The 26,147-nt window shown below is 39.7% G+C and overlaps 1 protein-coding gene across 4 annotated transcripts in view; it reads left to right on the top strand.

Annotated features, from left to right (window-relative positions):
- Positions 1 to 21,147, top strand: part of CFAP95 (cilia and flagella associated protein 95) — a 147,072-nt gene extending 125,925 nt beyond the window's left edge. For all 4 annotated transcript variants that reach the window (XM_060199733.1, XM_060199735.1, XM_007531096.2 and 1 more), the window contains exon 6: positions 20,880 to 21,147. In XM_060199733.1, coding sequence (XP_060055716.1) covers positions 20,880 to 21,068 — 189 coding nt within the window. In that variant the 3' untranslated portion in view covers positions 21,069 to 21,147. The remainder of the gene's footprint in view (positions 1 to 20,879) is intronic.
- The last annotated feature ends 5,000 nt before the right edge of the window (positions 21,148 to 26,147 follow it).

Raw genomic sequence — 26,147 nt, 5'->3', positions numbered from 1 at the left:
TCTTCTCAGACCCAACTACCTGAGCAGCTCCAGCCCTTCCCTAAACTCCCCAGGCCCAGGACTATAAAGTAACTTTCCTTGGCCCTCTTCTTAGTCTCCTGTCATTAAAAAAAATAGTCATCATATTTATAGTTATGTTGGTTTGAATGACAAATATAACCCAATTTGGATTATATTAATTTTAAGATAATTTTTATTAGTGATTTAATATAATTAATAAGACTGTATGATAAGAGTGGTACAATTCCATAAAATTCCCACCACCCCACCCCCTCCATTAGAAAGTTCCTTATTCTTTAATCCCTCTGGGAGTATGAACCAAAGATCCTTATGGGGTGCAGATGGTGGGAGATCTGGCTTCTGTAATTGCTTCTCTGCTGGACATGGGCCTTAGCAGGTCAATCCATACCTCCAGCCTGTTTCTTTCTTTCCCTAGTGTGGTAAGATGGGTTCCAGCATACATTGGTGAGGTTGTCTGCCTAGGGAAGTCAGGTTGATATCATGGTAGCATCTGCAATTTGGTGGCTGAAAGGCATTAAGATATAAAAATAATAACAGAATAATTTGTTTAATTATCAGGAAACTAGAGGTAAAAGTATAGAATATGACATTTGGGGTCTTCATGTTGGAAGGAGCTAGGATGTCTATTAAATATATTCCGAGGGTCCCATTACTTTACTAATTTTTGCCTGAGCCCAACAGCTAACATGCATGCATGATGGGCTAGGAGTGTTGTCTGGGAAGATGGTGTCAGAGTTGAGGACAGGACTAGAAAGCTGGATCAGGGCAGTGAGGGATTATATTAATTTTAAATTTAAGGATTTACTAAACAAAATTCCTTTCAGACTGTATTCTCATTCATGTTTTGTAAAAAATAAGAAGAGAAAGAAAAAGAAAGAAAGAAAGAAAGAAAGGAAGGAAGAAAAAAGGAAGGAAGAAAGAGAGAAAAGGGAAAGAGAAAAGAAAAAAAACTTTTCTGCTTTCCTCTACATTGTCCCATTGCCTTTTTATCACTATATTACTGTACTTTATGAGTATATTATGTGATCATATTATTGTTAACCCTCCTGAAATTACCAGCATACTAGTGAATGCTATTATGCAAAAATAAAGCCTACATTACTATTTTTTTCTGAGGAATACTTTTCACTTCCAAACTCTATTTTTAGCAAAATTTTTTGTATAATAACTACCATTATTTTCTGCCCTGAGACTTTATAAATATTACATAACCCACATCCTTGTTTAGCTTCATTGTAAGTTTATATCATTTGATAGCTTTTCAAAATGGCATCTGTATTTTTTATTGTAATGAAATACATATAACATAGAATTTATTACCTCAACCTTTTTTGTGTAGAATTTGCTAACACTGAATGTATTCATATTGTTACTATGTTATTTTCTGAATTATTTTTTTTGTTATTACTTCTTTTTTAATGTTCTCTCTCTCTCTCACCGGTGTTTCACTATATGTTCCTATTCTCTCCTATATTTTTATTCCAGACTAGACAGTCTTTTTGATTTTATGGGATTTTTCAGAATAATAGTATGAAAAGTTATGCAGTGTTAATGTGTCCACATATAATAACCTTGAATAAACCTTTATTTTTAATAATGTGTGATCTAACCAAACTTTTACCAAAAAAATAAGGTTAAATTTAAGAAGATAATGTTTCATACTTTATGATATGTCTTGATGACTTAATTTTTTTAAATATTTATTTTATTTATTTATTCCCTTTTGTTGCCCTTGTTGTTTTATTGTTGTAGTTATTATTGTTGTTGTCGTTGTTGGATAGGACAGAGAGAAATGGAGAGAGGAGGGGAAGACAGAGAGGAGGAGAGAAAGATAGACACCTACAGACCTGCTTCACCGCCTGTGAAGCGACTCCCCTGCAGGTGGGAAGCCGGGGTTCGAACCGGGATCCTTATGCCGGTCCTTGTGCTTTGTGCCACCTGTGCTTAACCCACTGCGCTACAGCCCGACTCCCTTGATGACTTAATTTTTACGCTTCTCTTCTTTGTTCTGACTTTGAATACAGCCAACATCTTCTTGTCCTGTTAATCTTTTGACTCAGTATATTCTAACAAAAGGATAATAACCATTTGTTGAATGTGCTTGTTTATCTTATTATGTACAATTGACTGAAATGAAATGAAAGACACTTTTAGAATCTTCAAATGAAGTAATAGTAGTGAGGGGGTGGAATTGAAGACTAAGGGACCATATGATTATACTTAGCAGTTTTAAATTCATGTCAGGGTGTTCCAAAATGATTCTACTATTTAACCATAGAAACAAGTCTCCAGTCAAGTGTAAGATTTTATGTATGATATATACTAAAATAATGAAACAATATTAGTGATTTACTTTTACATTTACTTTCACTCCAACCAATGTGACATTTGCATAAATTAATTTGCTGCCTAAAATACCTTTTTAAGACTGACTAAATGAAGTACTCCAAATGAGCCTAGTTATGGGCATGCTAGGGGAGGATGCTCTTTCCTTTGTGAGTTCCAGGTGGCTAATGGCTGTCTATAAGGGTGGATACAATGTTAGTTTGCAGCGACTGATTTGGCCAGGAAACATAACACATTATGCATTTTTATAGATGATATGGATGAAGGAATTGTGATTGTGTTTTCAAATTATGTTATAATATTAAATTAGGCACAGTTAGTTGATATTCCAGAAGGCAAATCTTAAGCTGAAAGTGACCTTGAAAAAAAAATGCCATGAAAAATAGATCTTTAGTGGCACACTTTAATGATGGCCCTTTTTGTCACTACCAGGCCACCCCATCATCCAAGGCCCTACTTAGGGAATCTTGGGATTCCCACATAGATATGATGGGCCTAGACCTCTAACAGATCCCTCTCTTCACTATCACTGGTCATCTCCACTGGGAATAACATCATAAACACTCTTGTGGGCCTCATTGCAGGACATTGCCCTCAATGTAGAACAACAATGGTAGACAATGTGCCACTCTCCAAAGGGAAGCTGGGTGCCACTTGAGGTAGACTGGTCCTGAAATGAGTGCAGCCTAGAATGTTCCTAGCTTTGACCATGAAATGCGAGTTCAGACTAACAGGGATGCAGGCTTCTGTGCCAAATATAAGTAGACATGGGCCCTAGGTCAGGTCGATGGGGTTTATAGTTAATGGTATTTATATTCTTTTCCCCATATTTGGAGCTACTCTCTGCCCTGATCCAGCTTTTTAGTCCTATTCCCAACTCTAACACCATCTTATCAGACAATACTCTTAGCCCACCTGCATGTTAGCTATTGGGCTCAGTCAAAAATTACTAAAGTCATGAGCCCCTTGGATTATACCTAAAATAGACATCCTAGCTCCTTCCAACATGAATACCCCAAATCTCATCTGCTATATTCTTACCTTTAGGTTCCTGATTATTAAACAGTTTGTTCTGCTTTATTTCTTAATGCTTTTCAGCCACCAAGTTGCAGGTGCTACCATGATGCCAAACTGACTTCCCTGGGCAGACCCCACCTTTCCAGAGCCCCACCCTACTAGGGAAAGACAGAAACAGGCTGGGGGTATGGATTGACCTGCCAATGCCCATGTCCATCAGGGAAGCAACTAAAGAAGCCAGACCTCCCACCATCTTCACCCCATAAAGATCTTTGGTCCATACTCCCAGAGGGATAAAGAATAGAGAACCTTCTAATGGAGTAGTTGGTATACAGAACTCTGGTGGTGGGAATTGTGTGGAATTGTACCCCTCTTATCCCATAATCTTTCCAGTCATTATTAAATCACTAATAAAAAATAAAAAAGAAATAGGTCTTGAAGAAAAAGGTTGAAGCCAAATAGGATAAACATAAAACAGCCTCTTGGAAGATTGAGAAAAACTAGGTGAGGACCAGATTATAGTTGATCAAGAAACATTTTACTCTTTAAAGAGATACTGAGGGGTGCTGGGTGGTAAACATCTGGTTGAGCATACATATTACCATATGTAAAGACCTGGGTTCAAGCCCCTGGTCTCCACTTGCAGGAGAAGCATCATGGACCATGACACAATGCTGCAGGTATCTCTCTCCTTTTCTTCTTTCCTATCTCTCCTTTCTGTCTTGATTTCCATCTATCAAATAAATAAATAAGTTTTCAATTTATAAAATAAAAAATACCAACAAGACCATAGGATAAGAGAGGTATAAATCTACACAGTTTTCACCACCAGAGTTCTGTATCCCATACTCTTCCTTGAAAGCTTCCCTGTTCTTTATCCCCCTGGGAGCATGGACCCAGGGTCATTATGGACTGCAGAAGGTGGAAGGTCTGGCTTCTGTAATTGCTTCTCCACTGAACATGGATGTTGGTAGGTCAATCCATACTTCTAGCCTGTTTCTCTCTCTCCCTAGTGGGGCAGGGCTCTGGAGAAGCGGAAGTCCAGGGTGCATTAATGAGTTCCTCAGTTCGGGGAAGTCAGGTTGGCATCATGGTAGCACCTGCAACTTGGTGGCTAAAAAAGGATGAAGATATAAAGCAGAAAAAATGTTTAAGAGTCAGGAACATAAAGGCAAGAATATAAAAAATGAGTTTTGCAGTCTCCATTTTGGAAAAAGCTAGTGCGGTCTATTTTAGGTATATTCCAAGGGGCCCATGACTTCATTAATTTTTGCCTGAGCCTGGCAGCTAACATGCAGGTGGATGGACCCAGGCTATTGTCTGGGGAGATGGTGTCAGAGTTGGAAATAGGACTAGAAAGCTTGTCAGGGCAGAGACTAGCTCCTAAATATGGGAAAAGTATATAAGTATCATTTTTTGTTATTTATTTTAATTTTATTAGTGACAATATTGATTTACAACATTATAAGATAACAGTGGTGTAATTCCCACTGTTCCCACTGTCAGAGTTCTGTATCTCATTTTTTTCCTTTATTATTAGGGAATTAATGTTTTACAGTTGACAATAGTTTGTACCTGCATAACATTTCTCAGTTTTCCACACAACGATACAACCCCCACTAGGTCCTCTGAGTATCCCCATTCTTCCCATTGGAAGCTACAGTAGTTCTCCCAAGATCACAGATGTAGGTTGACTATTATTTCTATAACTATCTATGTGCAGATATATGTATATATATTTGAAATGTATATTCTTTTTTATTTTTATTTCTTTATTTGGGGAATTAATGTTTTACATTCAACAGTAAGTACAATAGTTTGTACATGCATAAAATTTCTCAGTTTTTCATATAACAAAACAACCCCCCCACTAGGTCCTCTGTCATCCTTCTTGGACCTGTATTCCCCCCCCCCAACTCCAGAGTCTTTTAGTTTGGTGCAATATGCCAATTCCAGTTGAGGTTCTACTTGTGTTTTCTCTTCTGATCTTGTGTTTCAACTTCTCCCTGAGAGTGAGATCATCCCATATTCATCCTTCTGTTTCTGACTATATCATTTTATGGTGTCTTTTTTTTTTTAAGTTTTTAAAAAAATTTTATTTATTTTCCCTTTTGTTACCCTTTTTGTCTTTATTGTTGTAGTTATTATTGTTGTCATCGTTGTTAGATAGGACAGAGAGAAATGGAGAGAGGAGGGGAAGACAGAGAGGGGGAGAGAAAGATAGACACCTGCAGACCTGCTTCACCGCCTGTGATGCGACTCCCCTGCAGGTGGGGAGCCAGGACTCCAACCGGGATCCTTGTGCTGCACTACCACCCAACTCCCTTTTTTTTTTTTTTTAAGATCTTTCTACTTGATTGTTGTTTTGGGTCACTGCAAACTATTGTGCACTTTTTCTTTGAGATGTATATTTCCCCCTAGCTTGTGGGTACATGTGTGCATGTGTTCTGCCTCATGGGCCCAGATTTACATCTAGGTTCTGTGGCTTTGTTAGGAGGTACACCACCCGATATGGAATTGAGGAGTCCTATGAGCTAGGAATGGTCTCAGCAGGGTGTTGAAGCTGAAGGGTTGACATTCCATGGTTGGTGTCTCTGGACACAATCCAAAGTGAAAAATGTAGAGGTGGTACTGGTTGCACTGATTTGGTTGAGATCAACAGATGCAGTATCAAATGGTATGGATCGAATAAAGCGTGCAAGCTATGCCCCAGAGTTTCTTGGACTGGGAGAAATACGGGTTTTTATAGAGAATGGGGAGGGTTCCTGCTCTCTTAGAGTTCAAGAAGGCAATAGATAGTTATTATTGTAGCCAAGTTATTAGGGAATTTGATTTACTTTGAAAATCCCATGATTGTGGTCCGGGAGGTGGCACAGTGGATAAAAAGCATTAGATTCTCAACCATGAGGTCCTGAGTTTGCTCCTCGGCAGCACATGTACCAGAGTGATTTCTGGTTCTTTCTCTCCTCCTATCTTTCTCATGAATAAATAAGTGTAAATTCTTTAAAAAAAAAGAAAATCCCATGGTTAGGATTTACGGTATCATAAAGACCTTATCATGATTTATGCCATTATAGCTGTATCTTATATAGTGACACAAGCAGCTACTTCTTGTCTCCCTGGTCTAAGACTATAGGTGAGTTAATATGTCTTTTGTTTTAAAATGTTTTTATTTATTATTGGATAGAGACAGAGAGAAATTGAGAGGGGAGGAGGAGGTAAGAGAGAAAGACACCTGCAGTCTTGCTTTACCACTTGTAAAGCTTTCCCCATGCAGGTGGGGACCAGGGACTTGAACCTGGGTCCTTGCATACTGTAACACATGCACTTAACCAGGTGTGGCAATACCTGACCCCCAGTGATTTAATATTTCAATTAAGCAGTAATTATTAGAAATGTGTTAAAATTTGAGCCCACTGTTAAATTCAGTCAGGTTACCGATTTGAAACATTAAGTGCTTAGATTGGAGGAATATCTACTCAGATCTGGGGTCTATACAGTAAAAGAAAGTTTAATTTTTCCCTCACATATTGATTAAGTAGTGATTTATAAGATTTTAAGTTAATAGTGTATATTAACACCATTCCCACGACCAAAGCTCTGTGTCTCCACCCCCACCCTAAATAAATATTTTAAAAATAAATAGATTCTGAGAATCAGGGAGATAACGCAGCCTGTTTGAACACACAACTTAGATGCCTGAATCTTCAGAGGCTGTAGAGTAAATCCCTGACACCACTTTATCCCAGGCTGAGCTAGTGCTCCCTCCGCCTTCTTTTCTTTCATAGAAAAAGAAATCTTATTTAAAAAGCTTCTGAGATAATGGTGCTTGGAATAAGAATATACCAGTCACAGGTATATTGGTGATGGGAAGGAGATAGGTAGCTGAGAGTAGGCTACCCATCACTTAAAGATATGTTGACACATTTTACTTATAAGAGTAGTTAAACTATGTTTTATTTTTCATAATGTGAAAAGGTAGACGAGGAAAAGTGCTCAACAAAAGGACCCTCTTATAAATGTGTCTATCTATGATCTGTTAAAAAGAAGGAAAAAAAAGTTTTTTTTTCTGAAGGCATATTTTTTCTCTAAGGCTGCTCTTTTTTTCTCCAGTAGGGCCTGTTTACCCTCACGTTTCTTTGTCTGACATGCTGCTTTTCTCCCCATCTTTTGTCAGAATGTTTCATTCAACTTCCCTCAGTCCTTCTCTGAGACAGAACACTCAATAGATGGTGAGATTGATTTTTTACTGTTTGAATGTGTTCTATCAGTTCCGACTATGATACTTTCTTTGGCAGAGAGCAATTATTGGGTACCTCTGCACTCTTTGACTTCCTTTTCCCTTCAGAATCTAGGCTCTCTCCACACCACTCCTTCTCTGCCCTCCATGGCTTCTTTGTGGGACCAACCATGGGCAATTTTAGACCTCAGAACCCTGTTTCTCTCATTTTGAACAATCTCAGAGATCTGCTTCCATGGCCCCCCAACCATCACTTTTGGAATGCTAACTTATTGCTTACATCACTTAAAACTTACAGGAACGTTGCAACAGTACAAGGAATTCTAATGTAAACATAACATAGAGTTACCAATGTTTTACCATTTGGGAATAGTGTAGAACCATTATGCCTGCTTACCTTATCTCTCACTGCTTATTTCTGAAGAACCAGGACACATTGCTATGATAGTTCTCAGCCTTAGGAAAATTACTAGGATTATATAATGCACATTCTATATGCAGACACTGTCCATGGTTCCCATAATGTTCTGTACAGCTATTTCTCCCCAGCCAATGTCACTGGTGTGCACAGGGCACTGATCTCTCACCAAACCATCTGTCACACAGCACCCACTTCCAAATAAACATATTGCAATGATGTCATCTCAAATTAAATGTCTAAAAATTATGACTCATCATCACCACCCCTCACCCCCCAAAAAGTCTTTCCCATCTCCATGTCTTTCTTATTCTTTTTATAGTATGATCACTCTCTCAGCTACCCAGCTTTGAAGCTGTGGGTCATTTTTAGTTCTTTACCTTCAGTTAAGTAAGAAGTTTAGCATCTTTATGTGAATTGTTTCTTCTAGTGTGGTTTTGCATAAGCCATTGTGTGCTAATGCTCACTCAATACACACCTTACATTCTTCCAGTTACCCTTATCTACTTGAAGGAAATAAGTTGAGGTGTTTATCCTATCACAGTGAACTACATCAGAACTCAGGATCTGTGTAGCATTGGAATGATAGGCCAGTCAACAGTAATGTGTGGTAATTCACAACTATGTCTATTTATACAATTTCTAAACTCTTCTTTCCATTCCCACTACAACAGACGTTGGCCAAATATTTAAATATTGTAGTGCTAGTAGGTGGCACACCAGGTGAAATACACATAAGTATGAAGTTCAAGGACACAAGTAAGGATCCTGGTTCGAGCCCTTTTGCTCCCTGTCTGCAAGGGGCTAGCTTCACAAGTGATGAAGCAGGTCTACAGGTGTCTTTCTTTCCCTCCCCTCTTTTAAAAAAAATTTAAAATTTATTTTTACATTAAGAATTACATGTGGACGTAGATTTGAATCCACACCTTTCCCACCACCAGAGTTCTGAATCTTCACTCTCCTCACTGCAATCCACCACTGTTCCCCTAAAGTTGTAGACATGGATCAACTATCTTCTCTGCAACTGTCTGTACACATTTATACATAGTTGCCCCTTCTTTTTCTGATTCCATCCTCTCTTTCCCTCTAAGCCACTCATAACATTGTAGCTGCCCCCATATGTCCCTCTTCTTTTTCTTCTCTCTCTCTGGGTGCTAATGGAACTGGAGTGCAGAGCCCTCCTATCACTTTTCCCCCAACTAGGAGTAAGGATCAAGGTTGTTTATGGGGAGCAGAAGGTAGGAGTTCTGGCTTTTGTAGCTGCTTCTCTGTTTAGCTTGGGCATTGACAGGACGATCCATACCCCCAGCTTGCTTCTGTCTTTCCCTAGTGGACCAGAGCTCTGGAGATGTGAGGGTCCAGGACACATTGGTGAGGTCATCTGCCCAGAGAAGTTGGGATGGAGCATCTGTAACTTGGTGTCTGGAAGGTGACATAACCTAAGTTGAGACAAGATGGTTAATGAATAGGAACCAAAAAGTAGAACTAGAGCAGATGATTAGGGATTTTAGGGTAGAAGAAAGCTAGGAAAACCATTTTAGACATGTTCCTGGGGGCATACAACTATGGTAGTTTTGCTTGAGTTTCGTAGCTAGCCTGAGATTGGATAAGAATATTGTCTGAGAGAATGGTGTCAGAGTAGAGAAAAGGGCTAGAAAGTTGGATTAGGGCAGGGAATAGCTCCCATTCTTATAAAAAATATCTGTGGCTAAAATTAACCTTTTACCTCCATCCACCTGCTCCAGGGCCCATATGTAAATACATATTTATAGTTAGCACTAGAGCCTATGTAACCTCTAAGTCCCTATTGGTCTGAGCTTATAGTTCATGGTCACATCTGAAGAACATTGCAGCCTGCTCTCATTTCAGGACCAGTGTTTTTTGAGTGGCAGGGCAGGATACCCCAGTCTCCAAAGGGACTATCCCTACGGTCATTGCTTTATGGTAGAGCCAAGGTCCTGGGCTTCCCCTCCCTTCTCAACTTCTCTCTATCCTATCCAAAAAAATTGGGGGGAAAATGGCCATAGGAGCAGTGCATTTATAGTATAGGCACTAGCCCCAGAGATAATCCTGGAAGAAAAAAATTAAATATTATACTAGGTACTGAAAATATAACTGCAACTCACATATGCAATGGGAGCATGTCTAAACTGGTAACTGGCCTTATTCCTGAGTACACCATCAACAGGAAAACTATTAACTCTTCAATTCATTTAAAGCATAATCTGATTTCATAACTTAAATAATTCCTATAGGAAGTGAAAACACAGGAATCGGGCAATAGCACACCGGGTTAAGCATAGGTGGCGCAAAGCGCAAGGACTGGTGTAAGGATCCCAGTTTGAGCCCCTGGCTCCCCACCTGCAGGGGAGTTCCTTCACAAGTGGTGAAGCAGGTCTGCAGGTGTCTATCTTTCTTTCCCCCTTTGTCAGGTGTCTGTCTTCCCCTCCCCTCTCCATTTCTTTCTATCCTATCCAACAACGATGACATCAATAATAACTACAAGGGCAACAAAAGGAAAAAAAATATTTAAAAGGAAGTGAAAACACTGAAAAAGTTTTTAAAAATATTTCCCCCACCACACAGATCTACAATCTATTTGAAGAAAAGAACTTACATAGCAATATTGAAACTGCTATCCATTTTAATACTGTTTGTCATGTTAGCATCTAAAAACTTGACTTTTGGGATAGTTCTAATAGTGATTCAAACTTGGACTATGCAAACAGTATGGTTTATGCTGAACATCTTTCTGGAGTCTGGAATTTTGCCATGTACTAGGCAGATAGTGTCTGTGTAACCAGTGCCTAAGAAAAGCTGTGGCTGCTGAATTTATTTATTTGTTTATTTTTCTGCCTCCAGGGTTATCACTGGGGCTTGGTGTCTGCACTATGAATCCATTGCTCCTAGTGGCTATATTTTTTCTATTGTTGTTGGTGTTGTTGCTGTTGTTGTTGTTGTTGCTACTGTTGCTGTTGAATAGGACAGAGAGAAATTGAGAGAGGAGCGGAAGACAGAGAGGGGCAAAGAAAGACACCTGCAGACCTGCTTCACCACTTGTGAAGCGACCCCCTTGCTCAAACCGGGATCCTTGAGCCAGTCCTTGCACTTCACACTATGCTCATTTACCCCAGTGCACCATTGCCCGACACTCCCCACCCAACTTAATTTTTTAAATGAGTTTCCTCTGTTGACAGCATTTTGCTAGAGGAAATAAGTGTATTCTCTGTAACTCACTGAGAGAATGCTCTCAGAAGTTTGCATGTGGTCTCCCTTGCACTTCAGTTTTTGTGCCTTTTCTTTTCCTTTGCAGATTTAACTCTGCCTTATTTTGTTATAATAAATCATAACCATGAATACCACTGTATGTTGAGTCCTGTGAGTCTCCTTAGGAAATGACAAATCCTAGAAATAATCTTGGGAACTGTAACATCCTACTTTTTTCCATTTACCAGATTGTAATTATCCCAAAAGAACAGTATAACACAACACCATTCTACAATATGATTTTGATACTTTTCCCATTGCACGGCTTAGTTTGAGTTATGAATCTGGGTGAACTATGAAGATGGTGGAAGTTCTGCTATCTGACTTCTGAGATTAGAAGGTAAAAAGCAATACAGCTTCCTGCCTGTTGTCTTTATATCTCCTTTATGTCATGCTGTGAGAAAGTCCAAGGAGGCACAATTTGAGGACCTATATGGTGCTTCAGTCAACAGCCCCACCACCTTAGGTCCCAGTCGACACTCAACATTAACTGCCATTTAGAAATGGCAGTTAATGTGCTCTACTGACTATGCCATTAACATAAGACACCCCCCCCATTAACTGTGTTTTGAAATGAAATATTTCTTTTTTTTTAATACTTTATTTTAATGAGAGATATATAGAGAGAAATGAAGGAAGGAAGGGAGGGAACCAGAACACTGCTCAGCTCAGGCTCATGGTTATACTGGGGTTTGAACCTGAGAGCTCAGAGCTTCAGGCATGAAATAATCATTATACTGTCTCCCCAGCCCAATGAAATATGTTTCTAACCTCAGATAGAAACATGTAGCAGAACTTCCAGTGTGGAGCTCTGGTGACCTAATCTTGAGAAGTTGCCTCTCCCCCAGAAAGCAAATATTAAAACAAAATATTTCAGTGAATTTTGTGAGAGAACAGCTGGAATTTTGATAAAGGAGTATCATTATCTGAAGGTTGATGATTGCTATGGACAGCTGGAGCAGTAGGAGAAAGAGAGAGACTCAAGGAGACACATTGTACTGCACTGTTGGGTGATGCCATACTTGTAACTTCTTTAAATCCATACAGTAGATTTAAAGGAGTTGCCTAGAACTGCTCAGTAACCTAAGTAGCTTAAGAAAAGGAGCTCAGGTGGTCCAGGTGGTGGTGCAGTGGATAAACTGTTGGAGTCTTTTTTTTTTTTAATTTTTTATTTAAGAAAGGATTAATGAACAAAAACATAAGTACAACTCCACACAATTCCCACCACCCAATCCCCATAGCCCACCCCCTCCCATGATAGCTTTCCCGTTCTCTAGCCCTCTGGGAGCATGGACCCAGGGTCGTTGAGGGTTGCAGAAGGTAGAAGGTCTGGCTTCTGTAATTGCTTCCCTGCTGAACATGGGAGTTGACTGGTCGGTCCATACTCCCAGTCTGCCTCTCTCTTTCCCTAGTAAGGTGTGTCTCTGGGGAAGCTGAGCTCCAGGAAAACTGTTGGAGTCTTAAGCATGAGGTCTTGAGTTCGATCCCTACCACCACATGTACCAGAATGATGTCTGGTTCTTTCTCTCTCTTTCTCTCCCTCTCTCTCTCTCCTCCTGTGCCTCTCATAAGTAAATAAATAAATAAAATATTTTTTAAAATAATAAAAGGAGCTCAGGATTGCTGTTTAGAACTGCAGAAATCAGGAACTCTTGAGTGGCTTCCCAGGGAACCAGGGAACTGAACACTGTAAACTTTTTAAAAAAATATATTTATTTATTTATTCCCTTTTTTGTTGCTTTGTTGTTTTATTGTTGTAGTCATTGTTGGATAGGACAGAGACAAATGGAGAAAGGAGGGGAAGACGGGGAGAGAAAGACACCTGCAGACCTGCTTCACCACCGTTGAAGCGACTCCCTTGCAGGTGGAGAGCCAAGGGCTCGAACCTGGATCTTTACACTGGTCCTTGCACTTTGCGCCACCTAAGTAAGCTTAACCTACTGCGCTACTGCTTGACTCTCCTGAACACTGTAAACTTGTGGTAGTAGGGAAGTCAACAGAACTCTAAGGTGTTCCATCTGCTATAGAGACCACCCCAGTGAATTGGATCAGACTGCTCTGCAGGTGAGAAAAGTGACCTCACAGCAGAGTTCCCACTTTCAGAAAATAGGCTGAGAAGAGGAGGAGGTCTGGGGCCCCCAGCCCCCTCAACCCCACCCTAGGGTTCTGTTTAAGGGATATCAGGCACCATAATATGTCTCCCACAACTAACATACAAGGCAGAACCCAGTGCCAGCTTCAGGCCAGCAACAGAAATCAAGACAGATGGGTAAAAGTAGAAAGATACTGATTTGGACAGTGAAGATGACAGACACTATGTGATGCAGATTCAGTGAAGCTGTCAGGAAAATAACTTGGGAAATACATTGTCAGGAAATTGGAAGAAATAAAGAGCTCTCAATTTAATATAGAGGAAGAGATCCATGAGAGGAAAATGAAAGACTTAAAAACAGAGTTACAGAGTGTGAAGGATACTTTGCATTCTAACATATTTTTTATTAAAGACTGTTATTAGTGATTTAATATTGATTTACAAAATTACAAGATAACAAGGGTACAACTCTATACCATTCCCACAACCAGAATTCTGAATCCCAATCCCTCCATTGTAAGCTACAGTAGTTCTCCCAAGGTAGTATGTATGGGTTAACTATTATTTCTATAACCATCTGTCCATATTTGTATATATTTGTCCTTTTTTTTTTAAGGTCCTATTTTCTCTTCCTTTCCAAGTCACATATAGACCTATTATTACATCCAAATACCCCTTCCTTTTTCCTCCTCACTCTGGTTCCTGCTGGAGTTTAGAGCCCTCTTGTCATCTTCCCCATTTCATTTACCCCCCCCACACACACACACACACTGGGAGTATAGATCAAAATTATTTTGGGGGTGCAGAAAGTGGTAGTTCTGGCTTCTGAAATTGCTTCTCCACTGGACATGGGTGTTGGTTGGTAGGTGGATCCATACTTATAGCCTGTTTCTATATTTCCCTAGTGGGGAAGAACTCTGAATCAGTGAGGTTCCAAGACACATTAATGAGGTCATCTGTCCAGGATGGAATCATGATAGTGTCTGCAATGTGGTAACTGAAAGGTAGCAATATACAAAGAAAAATTTATTAATGAACTAGAAACAAAACATAGGGGTAGATCAGGTGAGAATAGGGATCTTAGGGTGGAAAGAAACTAGGAATTCATTCTAGGCAAGTTCCTATGGTAGGTTTTGCTTGAGTTTGATAGGTGGCATGGAGTTGGACAAAACTATTCTCTAAGAAGATAGAGTCAGAGTAGAGAAGAGTGCTAGAAAATTGGATTAGGGCAGAGAGTAGTTCCCGTTATTGAAAATAATCTATGCTGCACACATTTCAGGACTAGTTTTCTTCAAGCCTCTCTTTGGAGACTGAGGCAGTTTCTGCCGTTGAATACATTCCACTTTCAAACAGCAAGTCAAGGAAGTAGACTTACCTGTAGAAAAGAGAACATCAGGACCAGAAGACCAAATAACATTCATTGGCTTCAAAGTAGGAGAAAAAAAGATTTAGAAAAAATGAGGCAGCTCTTCAAGAGATTGAAGACTCTAACAGAAAAACAAATATCAGAACTATAAGGGTCTCAAAAGGATGGACAGAAAGGAGCAGAAACCATATTCAAAGAATAATTGTGATTTTTCCCCCCCAAACTGGGATATGGTCAGAATTAGATGTTCACGAAGCAGAGAACATACCCAAATTCCTAAACCCCAAAAGTCCTACCCCAACACTCTCTCTCTCTCTCTCTCTCTCTCTCTCTCGTGAAATTATCAAAAGTCAAGAACCAAGGGAAAAAAATTTACAAGCTTCCAGAGTAAAGAAGAAAGTTACTTATAGTCATTATCAGAGAAATGCAAATAAAGACAACAATGAAATACCATTTCACTCGTGTGAGAATGTCATATATCAGAGAAGGTAGCAGAAACAAATGTTGGAAAGGTTTTGGGAAGAAAGGAACCCTCCTGCACTGCTGGTAGGAATGTAAATTGATCTAACCCATGTTGAGAGCAGTCTGGAGAAATCTCACAAGGGTAGAAATGGACCTATTTATGACCCTGCAACTCCCTCCTGGAGATATATCCTAAGGAATCAAACACACCCATCCAAAAAGATTTGTGTATACCTATGTTCATAGCAGCACAATTTGTAATAGCCAAAACCTGGAAGTAGTTCAGATGTCCAATAACAGATGAGTGGCTGAGTAGGTTGTGGTGTATATATACATAGTGACATACTACTCAACTATTAAAAGTAGTGGATTCACCTTCTTCACCTAATCTTGGATGGAGCTTGAAGAAATCATGTTAAATGGGATAAGCCAGAGAGAAGTGCTGGGAAATTGTGCAGATACAGTCACATCTGCCATGTTGTCCCCTCAGGCTGTTGCCAGTTCCTGAGAGAGTTAATACAATATTCTTAGAGTGCCTTTCCCAGCCAATCCTGTCCTGGCTTGTCACTCCCGGTTTTTGCCCTATAAAGCCCTTTTTCTTCCGCCCCTCACTCTCTTGCCCGCTTTTCACCTCAGTGATTAGACGCAGAAAAGGGTGCTGCGTGAGGCCGCCATTTTGGCTAGCTCCACGTGGCCCGAACTACTGCGCTCTCATCCAACTCTGAGGTGCCCACGCAAATAAAGAATTGTGTTCCCTCTCCACTCCGGATCTCCTCTCTCTCTCCTTCACGTCACAGCCCGACAGAGAAGGATGAATTTGGGACGATCCCATTCATAGATAGAAGTGGAAGGTAAGAACAAAAGGGAATACACAAAGCATTACTTGGACTGGAGCTGCTGTATTGCACCAAAGTAGAAGACTGGGGTGGGAGGAGGGTTCAGGTCCTGGAACATGATGGCAAAGGAGGACCTAGGGGTAGAAAACTGAGAAATGTTACACATATATCAGTGATTGTATTTTACAGTCACTATAAACCATTAATCTCCACAAGCAAGAAAAAGAAGAGGAAAGAAAAGAAGAGAAAGAAGAAAAGAAAGAAAAAAGGTGACTTATAAAGCAGTGTAGTCAAACTCACACCAGACTTTTCTGCAAGAACCATGGAGGCTGGGAGGGAGTGAGTGGTATATTCAAGCTTTTAAAAGACTGTCAGCCACACATACTTTACCCTGTAAGACACATTCAAATTTAAAAGAACAGTCAAAATAGTACCAGGCATACAAAAACTGAAGGAGTTTGCCATTACCAATCCTACCTTGCAAGAGTTACTTAAAAGAGTGCCACAAGAAAGAAACAAGTGGGGGTTGGGCGGTAGTGCATCAGGTTAAGCACACCTTATGCGAAGTGCAAGGACCAACATGAGGATCCCGGTTTGAGACCCAGGTTCCCCACCTGTGTGTGTGTGGGGTCGCTTCACAAGCAGGTTTGCAGGTGTCTACCTTTCTCTCTACTTCACTGTCTTCCTCCTCTCAATTTCTCTCTGTCCTAAACAGCATCAATGGCAACAATAACGGCAACAAGGGCAACAAAATAAAATGACCTCCAGGAGCAGTGGATTGGTAGAGTAGGCAGTGAGCCCCAGCAATAACCCTGGAGGCAAAAAAAAAAAAAAAAAGAAAGAAAGGAAAAAAGAAAGAAAGACAGAAGCAACATTTAACTCTCAACAAGATGATATATTGTAAAAGAGACCCAGAAACCTAAGTTATAGAAATATGAAATAACTTTAAAGTATGAAGTGGGAGAAAGAAATGAATAGAGGATATTCAAACAAAGAGCAGTGAGAAAAGAGTTTTTTTAATGATTCTTTTAGATGTATTTATATAAAACATTTATGTAGTGATTATATGTATACTTTAAAAAATTATTTATCTAAAAGGAAACACTGACAAAACCATAGGATAAGAGGGGGTACAACTCCACACAGTTCCTACCACCAGAACTCTGTATCTCATCCCCTCCCCTGATATTCTTTACTATTCTTTGTCCCTCTGGGAGTATGGACCCAGGGTCATTATGGGATGCAGAAGATGGAAGGTCTGGCTTCTGTAATTGCTTCCCCACTGATCCATACTCCCAGCCTGTCTCTTTCCCTAGCTGGGCTGGGCACTGTGAAAGTGGGGCTCCAGGATACACTGGTGGAGTCATCTGCCCAGGGAAGTCCAATTGGCATCATGGTAGCATCTGAAACTTGGTGGCTGAAATAAGAGTTAACTTATAAAGCCAAACAAATTGTTGACTAATCATGAACCTAAAGACTGGAATATTGCAGATGAAGATTTGGGGTCTCTATTTTGAAGATATGTAGTAGGCCTATTTTAGTTATATTCCAAAGAGCCCATGACTATACTAGTTTTTTTCCTGAGCCTGACATCTGATATGCAGGTAGACCTAAGTTGTTGTCTGGGGAAATGATGTCATGGCTGGAAAAGGGGCTAGAAAGCTGGATCAGGGAAAAGAGTAGCTCCCAAATATGGGAAATGTGTATAAATATTGTTGACTGTAAACCCCTTTGATCTGTAGTGATCTGAGGCCCATATTCAGTTTAGGAGCCTATGTGACCTCTGCATCCCTGTAGGTCTGAGCTCGCATTCTGTGGTCATGAGTAGGAACATTCTAAGCTGCCCCAACTTCAGGACCCATCTTCCTCAGGTGGTAGGCAGAGTATGTTGTCCAGCCTCCCTTCGGAGGTATATGTACACTTTTATGTATAGCACACTTATAGGCATATGGTCCTCTTATGTATTTTTAAATGATGTCATTTTCCCTCTAGCACTTTCTAATCTTCCTTACATATTTTTTTGTTTTGTTTTATTTTCATCCTTCTTACATGTATAATAACTTGAGGTTCTTTAGTTTGGTGTGTGTTCAAGGACTCTTGTTGCTATAGTTTATATCTGTTACCAAATAACCTGCATTTATTTGAAAGACATATGGTTTTATTGATATGTTCAGTATAAAGAACTAAAATATATGAACTTGTTAAAAAAAATAGCCAAACTCACTAAGATGTTGTGAAACTATAGTGGTTGTACTTGAGTGGAGGGTATGAGGAAGAGAACAAAATTTGTGATGGGTGCAGTGTGGAACTATTCCCCTTATGTAGCCTTATGATCTTATAAGCTATTATTAAATCACTAATTAAAAAAAACCAGAAATATGTAGCATTAGGATTTTTTCCCCCATCTTTCTCTTTGCTTTTGTATGCACTGGGTTTCTTACCTACTTGATTACACTGCCCAAGCAGATTGTTTTTTCCTTTTTAATTTCACACAGAAACAAAGGGGACTGGGTGGTGGTACACCTAGTTAAGTGTATATGGTACCATGTACATGGACCCAAGTTCAAGCCCCCAGTTCCCAACTGCAGAGAGGAAGTTTCATGAGCACTAAAGCCGTGCTGCATCTATCTCTCAATTTTCCCCTCTCCTCTCAAATTTCTCTGTCGTATCAAATAAAAGAAAGAAAATACTTTTAAAATGAGAGACAGATTAATACCTGTTTTATACAAACAATGTTGGACTTTCACTGTTCATGAAGTGCCCCCTGGTGCCATGCATGAAGTTCCCATATGATGCTAAATTCTTTTTTTTATATTTATTATTTATTTTCCCTTTTGTTGACCTTGTTTTTTATTGTTGTTGTAGTAATTATTGTTGTTATTGATGTCGCCATTGTTAGATAGGACAGAGAGAAATGGAGAGAGGAGGGGAAGACAGAGAGGGGTAGAAAAAGAGGCACACCTGCAGATCTGCTTAACTGCCTGTGAAGCGACTCCCTGTAGGTGGGGAGCAGGTGGCTCGAACCATGGTCCTTTCGCATCGTGCCACGTGCGCTTAACCCGCTGTGCTACCGATGGACTCCTATGATGCTAAATTCTTAAACTCAGATCCTTGTGTATGGTAAATGTGCTCTACCAGATAAACTGTTCCATGCCCCTCTTTTCATCTCTTAATTAAGAATTTTGATGCTAGCCAGGCTTCCCTGGACTGAAGACCCCACCAATGTGTCCTGGAGCTCAGCTTCCCCAGAGACCCACCCTACTAGGGAAAGAGAGAGGCAGACTGGGAGTATGGACCGACCAGTCAACGCCCATGTTCAGCGGGGAAGCAATTACAGAAGCCAGACCTTCTACCTTCTACAACCCTCAATGACCCTGGGTCCATGCTCCCAGAGGGATAGAGAATGGGAAAGCTATCAGGGGATGGGGTGGGATATGGAGATTGGGTGGTGGGAATTGTGTGGAGTTGTACCCCTCCTACCCTATGGTTTTGTTAATTAATCCTTTCTTAAATAAAAAAAAATTAAAAAAAAATTTTGTGAAGGCCCTGGAAAGATAATGGGATTTACCACTAGTGTGAAGTACTGGATGAGCTACTTAGCTTTTGACATTATTTAAATTATCTCCTATGATTTCTTTTTAAATGTTTTATTAGTGATTTAATAGTAATTTACAAGGTTTTAAGATAAGGAGTATAGTTCCATACTATATGTGATTTTCTTATATGTAAAGTAGAAATAAAATTTGCTATTTCAGAACCCTGTTATAGATTAAAAGACATAAACACTTAAATACCATGGCCAACCCATAATAGGCATTCATCAGATAGGTAGACACCATAATGATAATGATTATTATGATGGAATATATGGTTAAATTTTTTTCAGTCATTTTAAATAAGGTTCAATCTAAGATTAGTATTGTTTTTGCTTTCTTTCATTATTTTTAATTTTTTCGTTGATTTAATTTTGATATTGCCTTAGTGTTTTAAAATGAATACTAATTTAAAGCAGAAATTAGACAGTTGGTCCAAGGGTTTTATGATCCATATTTACCGTTACCTTTGATACAGTCTGAGAAAATCAGTATTTCTTTTGGCAAATTCCTAATGATAAGTGTCTCATTCTATTGTATTAGGAGCTTTTATGAGGTGCTTTGAGGGTAAACACCTTAAACGTTAGTGTAGGGGAGGTAGTATAGTGGTTCTGCGAAAAGACTCATATCTGAGGCTGCAAAGTCCCATATTCAACCCCCTGTACCACTATAAGCCAGAGCTGAGCAGTGCTCTGGTAAAAAAACAAATAAATTTGTAATAAATACTTTAAATATTATATTGAGTTAAACTGAAGTAAATTTCTTATAGAAGTGAATTTTTGAGCTTGGAAAATTTGTTGACAAGTATGACTTAATAGTGTTGTATTAAAGATATAACTAACAATACAAATTAAACCAATTATTAAAAGGTGTTAAATTATAATTGTTTTGGTTTTATAAGTAGATAATCTCGAAATTTAAATTATAAACTTGTATATTATGGTTTATAAAAATTTTACAATCAAAGAATTTGTTATTTTAGTCTTGAAATAACCACGAATTGTGCATATTCCCCCACATTTAAAAGTATTTGTAACTACAATAGTTATTTTTCCATTGAGGTATTTGTAATTTGAGAATAGTCAACTGTTTGAAAATTAGTCTTTGACTATAACAAGACCAATATATTAAAGATCATCTTTTGGAAATTGTTCCTATTTTTACACATTTCAATCATTCAATATTATTTCTCTTTCTCTTCTCCCCTCTCCCACACCATAGGCTTATCCTTGTCAAGATGATTATTCAATACTTCACAGAAAATGCCGTTCTCAGTTCACAGATCTAGATGGTTCCAAAAGGTTTGGTATCAACACTTGGCATGATGAGAGTGGGATTTATGCTAATTCATATGTGAAACAGAAACTCTGTCCATTAACAGATGGGCCTATCACCCCCTTTTTAAAGTAGGGTATGGAATCTGATTCTCTGAAAGAATAATGAATGTAACAGTTGATTTCTTCCCCTAATAAACACAATGGTAATCTTACCATAGACGTTTCTTTTAAAAACATTTCATTGACAGGTCGATCCATACTCCCAGCCTGTTTCACTCTTTCCCTAGTGGGGAAGGGCTCTGAGGAAGCGGAGCTCCAAGGCACATTGGTGGGGTTTGACTATTATTTCTATATCTGTCTATCTACCTATATTTTTTCCCATTTTTTTCCTATGGTTCTGCCTTTTTCTTTCTAAGTCTACCTACACCTATTACTAAAAGTGTCTTTCCTTTTTCTTCTTCTTCTTTCTCTGGGTCCTGATGGAACTTGGTTTCAGAGCCCTCTTGTCATCTTAGTCGGGCAGGGCTCTGGAGAGGTGAGGTTCTGGATACATTGGTGAGGTCATCTGCCCAGGAAGTTCAGGATGGAATCATAGTAGCATCTGCAACTTGGTGGCTGAAAGGCAATTAAGATATGAAGCAGGACAAAAATTGGAGCTCCGCTTCCTCAGAGCCCTTCCCCACTAGGGAAAGAGTGAAACAGGCTGGGAGTATGGATCGACCTGTCAATGTCCATGTTCAGCAGGGAAGCAATTACAGAAGCCAGACCCTCAACCTTCTCCATCCCACAATGACCTTGTGTCCATAATCCCAGAGGGTTAAAGAATTGGAAAGCTATCAGGGGAGGGGATGGGATACAGAGTTCTGGTGGTGGGAATTGTGCGAAGCTGTACCCCTCTTATCCTATGGTTTTGTCAGTGTTTCCTTTTTATAAATTAAAAAATTAAAAAAAAACCAAAAAACATTTCATATAGGACTGGGAGATAAGTAGTTCATTTGGTAGAGCACATACCTGCCAGGTGTGTCTCAGGTTTCAAGTCCCAGAACCACATGGGAATACTGTGGGCTGTGGGTTACTGTGGTCTGTCTACCTTTCTCTTCCCACCCTCCCTCTCTCTCAAATGAAAAATAAAACTATTGGATCTAGGAGTTTGCTCTGAGATGGTTCATTCCTTGGCACAGCAATAAAAAATGTTGGGCGGGGCTAGATAGCATAATGGTTATTCAAAGAGACTCTGTGCTTGAGGCTCCAAAATCTCAGGTTCAACTCCCCAAACCACCATAAGCCAGAGCTGAGCAGTGCTCTGGTAAAAAAAGAAAAAAAAAAGTTGTAGCTTAGCATATCTGCCTGTAATAATACTGAGTGTAGGAGCCAGGTGATGATAGCTTACCTGGTAGACTGTACACATTGCCATGTACAAGGACCCAGGTTCAAGCCCCTAGCTACCACATGGGAACCCTAAACAAAGGGAAGTTTCTTTTCTTTTTTTTATTATTTTAAAATTTTATTAGTGATTTAACAATGATTTACAAAAGTACAGGGGTACAAATTGATACTGCTCCCACCATGAGTTCTGTATTCCCACTCTCCCCACCCCCATTGTAAGCTAGAGCAGTTCTCCTAAGATTGCAGATATGGGCTAAGTATTATTTCTTTTTTTTTAATTTTATATATTTTTTATTTAAGAAAGGAGACATTAACAAAACCATAGAATAGGAGGGGTACAGTTCCACAATTCCCATAACCTGATCTCCATATCCCATCTCCTCCCCTGATAGCCTTCCCATTCTCTATCTCTCTCGGAGTATGGATCCAGGGTTGTTGTGGGTTACAAAGGGTGGAAGGTCTGGCTTCTGGAATTGCTTCCCTGCTGAACATGGGAATTGACTGGGCGATCCATACTCCCAGTCTGCCTCTCTCTTTCCCTAGTAGGGTGGGGCTCTGGGGAAGTGGAGCTCCAGTACACACTGATGGGATCGTCTCTCCAGGAAAGTCTGGTCAGTATCTTGTTGGCATCCGGAACCTGGTGGCTGAAAAGAGAGTTAACAAGCCAAACAGACTGTTGAACAATCATGGACTTAAAGGCTGGAATAGTGCAGATGAGGTGTTGGGGGTTAATCCCTGCATGCTCTTGTGTACTTTTGCTTTCAGGTATATATTTTTCCCCTAGTTTATGGGCACGTGTGAACCTATGCTCTATCTCAGGGGACCTGGACTATATCTAGGTTTGGGGACTTTATTGGGGAGGGGACCACCTGGAATGGAATTAGAGAATACTGTGAAAGGAAAGGTCTCACCCGAGTGATGAAGCTGAAGGGTTGTCATTCCACACCCGGACACAGTCTGAAGTGAAGAATGTTGTGGTGGCACTCGTTGCATTGATTAGGTTGCAATCCATGGATGCAGTATTATTTGATTTGAATTGAGAACAGCATGTAGGAAAGTGGGCCCCACCCTAATATTCCAGGACTGGGGGAAATATAGGCTCTATAGTAGAAATGTAAGGTTCCTGTTTTCTTACGGTTCAAGAAGACAATGGATAGTTATTGTTATCATCACATTATTTGGTGATTGGGTTAACTTTGGAAAGTCCCTTTGTTAGGGTTTGGGGTGTAATACCCAGCATCTTGTATATAGCTGTGCTACCTGTTGCTTCTGTTCTCCCTGGTCTAGGCTTTTGAGAGAGTCCACATATAAAAGACTCAGCCTATGTATTAAAAAGACTCAGTCTGTGTTTTAAGAAGTTCTAGACATATGATCAATTTTTCCCCTCTCATATTAATTAAATAGTGGTTTATATGTTTACACTTTAATAGTAGTGTACATAAACAACATTCCCACCACCAAAAGACTGTGTCCCAACCCCCATTCCCCCGTCGCACCAAGAAGCCCAGTGGCCACCCTCCCCTTCACCACGGTTTTTACATTGGTGCCCTGCTCTCAATTTAATCAGATACTGCTTTTAGTTTCCCTTTCTGTTCTTTCTCACCTTCTGTTGATGAGTGGGGACATCCCATAACTCATCTTTATCTTTCTGACTTAGCTGACCTAACATAATTCCGTCTAGCTCTGTCCAAGATGAGTCAGATAAGGTGGGCTCATTGTTCTTAATAGCTGTGTAGTATTCCATTGTGTATATGTACCACAGCTTTCTCAGCCACTCATTTGCTGTTGGACATCTGGGTTTCTTCCAGGTTTTAGCTATTATGAATTGTGCTGCTATGAACATAGATATACACATATCTTTTTGGTTGGGCGTTATGGAATCCTTGGGGTATATTCCCAGGAGAGGAATTACTGGGTCATATGGAAGGTCCATGTCTAGCCTTGTGAGAGTTCTCCAGACTGCTCTCCAGACAGGCTGGACCAATTTACATTCCAACCAGCAGTGCAAAAGGGTTCCTTTGTCCCCACAGCCTCTCCAACATTTGTTGCTGCTGTCCTTTTTGATGTATGCCATTCTCACGGGAGTGAGATGGTTATCTCAATGTTGTCTTTATTTGCATTTCTCTGACAATCAGTGACCTGGAGCAGTTTTTCATATATTTTTTTAGCCTTTGGATCTCCTCTGAAGTGAAAGTTTTGTTCATATCGTCAGCCCATTTTTGGATGGGGTTATTTGCTTTTTTGTTGCGAAGTTTGCTGAGTTCTTTCTATATTTTGGTGATTAGTCTCTTGTCTGATGTTTGGCTTGTGAAGATCTTTTCCCATTCTGTGAGGGGTCTCTTTGTGTGATAATTTCTTTGGCTGTGCAGAAGCTTTTCAATTTGATGTAGTCCCATTGGTTTGTTTCTGCTTTAGTCTTCCTTGCAATTGGGTTTGATTCATCAAAGATGTCCTTGAGGTTTAGGTGGGAAAGTGTTTCACCAATGTTTTCCTCTAAGTATTTGATAGTTTCCGGTCTGACATCCAGGTCTTTGATCCATTTGGAGTTGATTTTTGTTTCTGGTGAGATAAGGTGGTTCAATTTCATTCTTCTGCATGTTATAACCCAGTTTTCCCAGCACCATTTATTGAAGAGAGCCTCCTTCTTTCATTTAATACTTTGGGCTCCCTTATCAAGGATTAGATGTCCATAGGTGTGGGGGTTTAGGTCTGGGCTTTCAATTCTGTTCCACTGGTCTGTGTGCCTATTTTTATTCCAGTACCAGGCTGTTTTGATGATGATGGCCTTATAATATAGTTTGAGATCTGGGAGTGTGATGCCTCTGTTTGTGTTTCTTTTCCTCAAGATTGTTTTGGCAATTCTAGGTTATTTCTGGTTCCATATAAATTATTGTAGTTTTTGTTCTATTCTCTTAAAGAAGCTTGGTAGAACTTTGATGGGTATCACATTGAATTTGTGTATGGCTCTGGGGAAAATATTCATTTTGATGATATTTATTCTTCCAATCCATGAGCATGGGATGTCTTTCCATTTCTTGGTATCAGTTTCTATTTCCTTGAAGAGTGGCTCATAGTTTTCAGTATACAAGTCTTTCACTTCTTTGGTCAGCTTTACTCCTAGGTATTTTATTGATTTTGCTGAAACAGTGAATGGGAGTGATGTCTGGATGTCTTCTTCTTCAGATTTAGTGTTTGCATAAAGAAATGCCACTGATTTTTGTACATTGATTTTGTAGCCTGATACCTTGCTATATTGCCTAATAACTTCCAGTAGGTTTCTACTGGATTCTTTAGGTTTTTCTATGCATACTATCATATCATCTGCAAATAGTGAGAGCTTGACTTCTTCCCTTCCAGTCTGTATTCCTTTGATTTCTTTCTCTTGCCTGATTGCTATGGCAAGAAATTCCAATACTATGTTGAGGAGTAATGGTGATAGTGGACAGCCCTGTCTAGTCCCCGATCTGAGGGGGAATGCTTTCAGCTTCTGTCCATTGAGTATGATGTTGGCTGTTGGTTTGCTATATATGGATTCTACTATCTTGAGGAATTTCCCGTCTATTCCCATTTTTTGTCGAGTTTTGAGCATGAATGGGTGTTGGATTTTGTCAAAGGCTTTCTCTGCGTCTATTGAGATAATCATGTGGTTTTTGGCTTTGCTTTTATTGATGTGGTGAATGACATTGATTGACTTACAGATATTGAACCAGTCTTGCATTTCTGGGATGAATCCCACTTGGTCGTGATGAACAGTCTTTTTGATATGCTGCTGTATCCGGTTGGCCAAGATCTTGTTTAATATTTTGGCATCTATGTTCATCAGAGA

The sequence above is a fragment of the Erinaceus europaeus genome, chromosome 10 (assembly GCF_950295315.1).
Source record: "Erinaceus europaeus chromosome 10, mEriEur2.1, whole genome shotgun sequence".
NCBI classification, from domain to species: domain Eukaryota; kingdom Metazoa; phylum Chordata; class Mammalia; order Eulipotyphla; family Erinaceidae; genus Erinaceus; species Erinaceus europaeus.
The sequence above is the reverse complement of the archived record's forward strand: the minus strand, read 5'-3'. Positions and strand labels throughout refer to the sequence as shown.